At 40.5% G+C, this 8,703-nt stretch overlaps 1 protein-coding gene and 1 pseudogene across 1 annotated transcript; both read left to right on the forward strand.

The window, feature by feature from the left end:
* The first annotated feature begins 1,715 nt into the window (after positions 1–1,715).
* LOC111492941 (aspartic proteinase PCS1-like) lies at positions 1,716–3,217 on the forward strand. The gene has a single exon (XM_023142479.1). It carries the CDS (start codon positions 1,818–1,820, stop codon positions 3,084–3,086), a length of 1,269 nt encoding a protein of 422 aa, XP_022998247.1. The 5' UTR covers positions 1,716–1,817; the 3' UTR covers positions 3,087–3,217.
* Positions 3,218–4,846: 1,629 nt separating this feature from the next.
* On the forward strand, positions 4,847–8,128 carry LOC111493217 (annotated as a pseudogene).
* The last annotated feature ends 575 nt before the right edge of the window (positions 8,129–8,703 follow it).

Consider the following 8,703-nt stretch of genomic DNA (forward strand, 5'->3'; position numbering starts at 1 on the left):
CTTCAACATTTCTCTTATAAAAGATACCTTTCTTCATGTATGTGTATATTTCCATATTCATAACTCTGGAAAAACAGACTGATACTTCGATTTAGTCTCTCTTGTTTCGGGAGCCCATTTCGAGTCGGTGATTGTAGGATCAAGCACGGATTAAAAAGCCTCAATTGAAGTTGTATGAGATCAGATAAAAGTGAAAAATGAAAGCACTGTACTGGGAAACCAAACCTTTGATAGTTCAGTCTTCCTATTAGGGGCTATGTAAGAGCTCTATGTCATCTATAGAATAAGCACAGTACCGAGAAACCAAACCTTTGATAGTTTAGTCTTCCTATTAGGGCTCCTATTAGAGGCTGTATAAGAGCTTTATGTCATCTATGGAATGGCGGCTAGTGCTGCTTGATTGATTGTTTGGAAGGTAGGATATTGGGATCAGACCGATCATCGTCAGATAAGAACTCAAAGGAACTAGTGGAATTACTGATAAGAACTCAAAGGAACTAGTGGAATTACTGTTCTTTGCATGATATTGAAATGGTAAGAATACAGGATTTTGTTGCATTCTGCAGGACAGGACACTATTTGAGATCCCATACCCGTTGAAGAGGGAAACAAAACATAAGGGTGTGAATACTACTCCCAAGCAGTTGCGTTTAAAATCGTGAGGCTGACGGCAATATGCAATAGGCTAAAACGGACAATATTTATTAGTAGTGGGTTTAGAGAGGTTGGTTACAAATTGCATCGGAGCCTAACACCGGATGATGTGCCAGCGAGGACGTATGATCCTAGGACATGTTTTAAAATTATGAGACCTGGGGTATGAAATATTCCATTTTGAAACCTATCTCTAGACACGTTAAAGATATATGTCTGTCTGAAGTTAAAAAATGGAACCTACCCAAATCTTTATCCATTATATGAATTTAAGTGAGTATTAATTTCCACCTTTTAAACTAACCTTTTTTATTAATTACACATCAATTATGTAAATCACTCATTTAAAAGATAATATGAATAAAATCTCAATTTTTTTAGGAAAAAAATTGCTCATAAATTAAATTAATTACTTCAATTAATTTTAAAAAACGCGCATGGAAGCGATGAGAGATAATTATTATTAATGAAAAAGTGGGACAAAAATAAAAGGGAAATGACCCCTCTCTATTAATTTAATGTCACATATATGTCTCATGGTATCTCAAATAACATAACGTTACATCATACACATCAAACAGTCACAACTACGACACGTATAGGATAGAGCACATACTATTCATACTTAGTACAATTCATCCAATCAACCAATTCAATAGTAAAACCACTTACTTGATTGGTTTGAGTAGTCACTAAATTTTCTAAACCAATATTTGTTTGATCATAGACGGATTCCCCCACCTCATACGGGTTAAATCTACGAACATATTATTGTTAAACAAAAACAATTCAAATAATTTAATATCATACTTCTAAAACTAAAAAAATACATATAGTCAAACTAAAAACAAATCATTTTATTGTAGCCGCCATCTTCAAATTTCTACCGCACATTTGTTGAAACTAAAACGGGTTCCCAATTTGTATGCTACCTTGAAATAGGATTTTTAAATTTTCTACCGTACATTCAATTATACTCTCTCTCTCCTCCATTTTTACTCTTCTCTATATAACCGCGACACCACCTTCCTTCCAAAAACACGTTGGGTGTACACCCGATCGAAATATATCAGAGACAACAACAAAAAGAACAGAAATATTGTTGAAGGTTTTAGTATTTCGATCGTGTCTCTCAACGTCAGAACCATAGCAAACCCATAATCATGTCTCTCTCTCTCCTCTTTGTGGCCCTATTCTCTCTCTTGTTCTCCGCATCAAACTCCCTCTCTCTCTCCTTCCCTCTCACCTCCCGTTCTCTCTCCGAAGAACCCTCAATTTCTCCATTACACCTTTCCCTCTACTCCAAAGCCGCATCCAAACCACCCGCCAAGCTCCCTTTCAAATACTCCAATGCCCTCGTCGTCTCTCTTCCGATGGGAACGCCGCCGCAGCTGATGGACATGGTCCTAGACACCGGCAGCCAACTCTCTTGGATCCAATGCCACGGCAAAGTTAACGGAAAATCAGTTCAACCCAGAATCAAGTGGTTTAACCCTTCTCTCTCCTCCACTTTCTCTTTCCTCCCCTGTAACAGCTCTCTCTGTAAACCCCGAATTCCCGATTTTACCCTCCCCACTTCCTGTGACCCACGTCGCCACTGCCACTACTCCTACTTCTACGCCGATGGGACCTTGGCCGAGGGTAATCTCGTCACTGAAAAATTCTCCTTCACCGCCTCTCCCGTCGCTATCGGCTGCGTTAAGCCCTCTGCCGAAAACAGGGGTATTTTGGGAATGAATACCGGACACCTCTCCTTCATCTCTCAGGCCAAAATATCCAAGTTTTCCTATTGTGTCCCGGGTCGAAGCAGGTCGGATCTAACCGGGTTGTTCTACCTTGGAGACAACCCGAATTCGGGTAAATTCAAATATGTCAACATGTTGACTTTTCCCGAAAGTCAAAACTCCCCGAATCTTGACAAACTGGCCTACACCCTCCCAATGAAGGGGATAAGAATCGGCAGAGTCCACCTCAAAATCTCTCCGGCCGTTTTTAAACCGGACCCAACTGGGTCCGGTCAGACCATGATTGACTCCGGCTCGGAGTTGACTTACTTGGTAGATGAAGCTTACAACAAGGTTAGAGCAGAGATCGTGAGATTAGTGGGGCCCATGATGAAGAAAGGATATGAATACGCCTCCGTCTCCGATATGTGTTTCGACGCTGCAATGGCGGCGGCGGCAGGGCGGAGGATTGGTGACATGTGGTTTCAGTTTGAGAATGGGGTGGAGATATTGGTCGGGAAAGGGGAAGGGTTATTGACCGAAGTTGAAAAAGGGGTGAAGTGTGTGGGGATCGGACGGTCAGGTAGGCTTGGGACTGAGAGTAATATGATCGGAAACGTTCATCAGCAGAATATGTGGGTGGAGTACGATTTGGCCAATAAGAGAGTTGGGTTTGGTGGAGCTGTGTGTAGTGGATTGAAGGCATGATGATGGACGGTGAAGATTCATACAATCATATATTTCATTGCGATGGTGTGTATATAATTATGTTAAGTATGAGTATTAATAAGAATAATTAATCTCTCCTAATTCATCACTACATGTATGGTTATTTATAATGTGCGGAAAATATTTATGTAAGACACTTCATAAATGATATCATCAACTTAAACGTACGTAAAAATCTATTTTATGTACCCCTAGACCTACCTTTCTTCAACAAGCATATAATCACAGCTTCAGAAAAATTTGTAGAAGGAAAGGAGCGTGCATAGTAACATGACATACATATTATCGTAATAGATGCTTCCATACTCATCACAAGGGAGAAGTATCTTGATGCACGTGAGGTTCACAAAACTTTAAATCATGACATAAGTATGATGCGGGTCTTACCTTCATTCTTTCATAAATATAACTTTCATGAATAGCTGTGACACTCGAGTAAATGAGGGGTATATGAATGAACTGAGACCACATCTCTCCAACAAGATACACTTTCTTTTTTTGTTACTACTCATAAGAACTTTATAGTTAGTCTGAAGAGAACATAATAATATATTGTGCATGATGTCACAATCGCACTCTTGTGATAGTGTGATGGCGATTGGCAACACTTGATCTAACGAAGTGAACAAGTTAGTTGTGAGAAATTTGGACGTCAAATGCAACGTTGGCGTATGTTCGGGCCTCAAGTCACTTTGTGAGAAATATATTTGAAAATGATTTGAAAAATTGAAGAAAACAACGTTACATGACTAAGCAAATAAAGAAATACCATGACTTAAATAGCATATAACTCAGGGTAGAAAGAAGTGACTCAAGGCCCGAACATATCTCCTATAATACATTTTGAGGCATTTTAGCCCTGACGGGTGTAGACGCCTATCTAGGATGAAAGCATGTAAAAGGAGTTTAGAACAAACATGTAACGAACAAGCATGCAACTAGGGACAACACGTCTTGGACAACCAAGATTGAGACATCTATCATGTGGCCATATGCAATACGCCTTGTACAAGCATGACCATGACACATGACATAACGTATGGAGGAATCATGCATCATACAACATTGGAATAATCACAAGATACATAACATAACACGTATGTCTAATGGTATCCCACATAACATAACGTAACTTTCGTTATAACATAACATAACACCACACGTCAAATAGTCACAAATACGCCACGTGTACGGAGCATAGAATGTTGTTCATACTTCATACCGTTCATCCAACCAATTCAATAATTAAACCACTAACTTGATTAGCCTAAGCAGTCACTAAAATTTCTAAGTTGATATTTTGATCCTACTCATCGAGGTTTAGTTCCGAAACTGGCTCCCAACGTCATCAAGGTTTGATCCTACTCATCGAGATTAAATCTACTATCATATTATTGTTAAACAAGGATTTCACTCGGTTTGTCACCATCGACTTAATTCAATTCATTGAATCTATCACATGTACGGTCAAACTAAAAACAAATAATTTTATTCTCGGTTGGGATCTTCAAACTTCTACCACACATTTGTTAAAACTACAACTGATTTGTATACTAACTTGTAATAGGATTTTAAGTTCTGCACCACCTCCTTCCAAAAACACGTTGGATATGACTTGCACGATCAAAATATATCGAGACAATAACTCAAGAAACGCTTCTATCAATTTGTTGTTTTTGTTTCGGTGTATTTCGATCGTGAGTCGTATTCAACTTAGAAACTCTTACGAACCCATAATCATGCCTCTCTTTCTCCACTTTCTCTCCCTATTCTCTCTCTTCTTCTCACCATCAAACTCCCTCTCTCTCACCTCCCATTCTCTCTCCCAAAAGCCCTCCCTTTCCCCATCCTCTGCCTCCGCCAAGCTCCCCTTCAAATACTCCAATGCCCTTGTCGTCTCTCTTCCCATCGGAACGCCGCCGCAGCCGATGGACATGGTCCTAGACACCGGCAGCCAACTGTCCTGGACTCAATGCCGCGGCGAAGTAAATGGAAAATTAGTGAAGCCAAGAATTACTATGTTTGACCCTTCTCGCTCCTCCTCTTTCTCTCTCCTTCCTCGTAACACCTCTCTCTGCATACCTCAAATTCCCGATTTTACCCTTCCCACTTCTTGTGACCAACGTCGCCTCTGCCACTACTCCTACTTCTACGCCGATGGGACCTTGGCCGAGGGTAATCTCGTCACTGAAAAATTCACCTTCTCTAATTCCTTAACTACCCCTTCTGTCGTTCTCGGCTGCGCTAAGGCTTCCACCGAAAACAGGGGTATTTTGGGAATGAATACTCGACGACTTTCTTTCATCTCCCAAGCCAAAATATCCAAGTTTTCATATTGCATCCCGGGTCGGATCCAACCCTAAACCGGGTTGTTCTACCTTGGAGACAACCCAAATTCACGTCAACATGTTGACTTTTTCCCAAAGTCAACGCGCCCCGAATCTTGACAAACTGGCCTACACCCTCCCAATGAAGGGAATAAGAATAGCCAAAAACCAACTCAACATTTTGCCAACCGTTTTTAAAACTGGACACATCTGGGTCTGGTCAGACCATGATCGACTCCGGTTCGGATTTGACGTATTTGGTAGATGAAGCTTACAACAAGGTTAGAGCAGAGATAGTGAGATTAGTGGGGCCCATGATGAAGAAAGGATACGAATACGCCTCCGTCGCCGACATGTGTTTCGACGGTGCAGTGGCGGCTGCGGCCGGGCAGGGGATTGGCAACATGTGGTTCGAGTTTGAGAATGGGGTGGAGATATTGGTCGGGAAAGGGGAAGGGTTATTGACCGAAGTCGAAAAAGGGGTGAAATGCATGGGAATCGGACGGTCAGATAGGCTTTTTAACTAGCGCACACTCACACTACTGAAAAAGTCACGGATGGTGTACACAATATTATACTATATGCATTTTTACTCATCGTAAGGGTGAAGTATCCTGACGCACATGACAACAAAATGTATGAAGTCCCCACAACTTTAAACCATGAAATATACGTATGACACATGGGTCGTACCTGCATTCTTTCATAAACATAACTTTCATGAATAGCATACATGGCTAAACAATATTTTATAAACCTAAAGAGAATATGCTAATATAGTGTGCATGGCATAACATTCGTCAACATCATACACCACAAACAGTCACAAAGCATGATGCGGTTGGGGTCATAGAGCACAAGTCGTTCATATTTCATACAAATTCATCCAACCAATCCAATAGCAAACCCACTAAATCCGTTAACCTAAGTAGTCACTAAATTTCTGGAGATTTAGTTTAGAAACCAACTCCCAAACTCATCTAAGTTAAATCTACAATTATATTATTAGCAAAAAAAAAAAAAAAAGAAAAATTACATATTCAAATCCTATTCAAAGGCAAACTAAAAATAAATAATTTTACCGTCCTAAAATTGGAGGCTAATTTGTATACTACCTTAAAATAGGGTTTTTGAATTCCCCCGTACATATATTTTATCCTCTCTTTCATTTTTACTCTCTATATAATTCCAACACCAATGAATTCCAAAAACACATTGGATATAATCCACTGTCAAAATATAATATATCGAATACAAAAACATGGCTTAAGGTTCTAAACTGTTCTTTTTTTTTATTTATTTGTTTCGGTGTATTTGAATTTGGATGGTGTGACATATCCAACGTCGAAACCATCGGAAACCCATAATCATGCCTCTCTCTCTCCTCTTTCTGGCCCTATTCTCTCTCCTATTCTCCCAATCAAACTCCCTCTCTCTCTCCTTCCCTCTCACCTCCCTTCCTCTCTCCCAAGAACCCTCCTTTTCCCTCTCCTCCAAAACCTCACCCCATGACTCCACGAAGCTCCCCTTCAAATACTCCAACGCCCTGGTGGTCTCTTTCCCCGTTGGGTCGCCGCCGCAGCCGATGGACATGGTGCTAGACACCGGCAGCCAACTCTCTTGGGTTCAATGCCACGGAAAAGTAAGGACAGAGTCAGTGATTAATCGGTTTGACCCTTATCTCTCCTCCACTTTCTCTCACCTCCCCTGCAACAACTCTCTCTGCAAACCCCGAATTCCCGATTTTACCCTTCCTACTTCTTGTGACCGACATCGCCACTGCCACTACTCATACTTCTACGGCGATGGGACCTTGGCTGAGGGTAATCTCGTCACTGAAAAAATCACCTTCTCTAATTCCTTAACTACCCTCTCCCTCGTTCTCGGCTGCGCTACGACCTCCACCGAAAACAGGGGTATGTTGGGAATGAATAAGGGACGCCTCTCCTTCATCTCCCAGGCCAGAATAACCAAGTTTTCTTATTGTGTCCCGGATCGAATCGGGTCGGATCCAACCGGGTTGTTCTACCTCGGAGACAACCCAAATTCGGGTAAATTCAAATACGTCAAAATGTTGACTTTCACCAAAAGTCGACGCTCCACGAATCTTGACAAGTTGGCCTACACCCTCCCAATGAATGGGATTAGAATAGGCAAAAACCACCTCAACATCTCGCGGGCCGTTTTCAAACCGGACCCATCTGGCGCCGGTCAGACCATGATCGACTCCGGCTCGGATTTGACTTATTTGGTAGATGAAGCTTACAGCAAGGTTAGAGCAGAGATAGTGAGATTAGTGGGGCCCATGATGAAAAAAGCATATGAATACGCCGCCGTCGACATGTGTTTCGACGGCGCAGAGGCGGCGGTGGTGGGTCGGAGAATTGGCAACATGTGGTTCAAGTTTGAGAATGGGGTGGAGATATTGGTCGGGAAAGGAGAAGGGTTATTGACGGAAGTGGAAAAAGGAGTGAAGTGCGTGGGGATCGGACGGTCAGATAGACTTGTGATTGAGAGTAATATAATCGGGATCATTCATCAAAAGAATATGTGGGTGGAGTACGATCTGGCCAATAAGAGAGTTGGGTTCGGTGAAGCTGAGTGTAGTAGATTGAAGGCCTGGTGATGGACGATGGACATCATATAATAATTCGTATCTATTTATATTTTCACGATTTGGTTATGAAAATGGAGAAAAACGAAAAAAAATAAATATATATATTCACTTTAAACCAACCTCTATGGCTCTTCAAAACCAATTCATTCTTTTTCTCTAGCGTAGGAAATTCAGACCTGATCTTAGTTGAACCAAAGAGAATCGATATCATACAATTACTAGTTGAGTGAGATACTAGAGGATTACGTACCATACGAGCATACTCGACAAAACCTTATGCACCTTATGAGCAGGCCCGATAAAATCCTTGATAGCCTCCTTGATTTCTCCATAAAGAGAAATATGACAACAGTGGTTTGAATATACTATACAAAGAATTTTCAAAGACCTTAGAAATTTAAATCCTTCTTCCAATGAAAACTCCATCCTTCCCAAATATAATATAATGATTAATTTATAAAATTCCCAAAATAAATGAATAAAACATTAATATCCACACATCTTAAATTAAATCATCCGTCCTCATCATGATTAAATTGTATACAACTGTTTATTGTGCATAAACCAATGGTAGTACATTTCTATAAATAATTATTAAAAAAAAAAAAAAAAAAAAAAAAAAAAAAAAAAAAAAAAAAAAAAAAAAAAAAAA

Source organism: Cucurbita maxima, unplaced genomic scaffold (genome assembly GCF_002738345.1).
Source record: "Cucurbita maxima cultivar Rimu unplaced genomic scaffold, Cmax_1.0 Cma_Scf00018, whole genome shotgun sequence".
Classification (NCBI taxonomy): domain Eukaryota; kingdom Viridiplantae; phylum Streptophyta; class Magnoliopsida; order Cucurbitales; family Cucurbitaceae; genus Cucurbita; species Cucurbita maxima.

Bases quoted from the DNA above. Each gene is read 5' to 3' on its own strand.
- LOC111492941 (XM_023142479.1), top strand. From the start codon at position 1,818: ATGTCTCTCTCTCTCCTCTTTGTGGCCCTATTCTCTCTCTTGTTCTCC.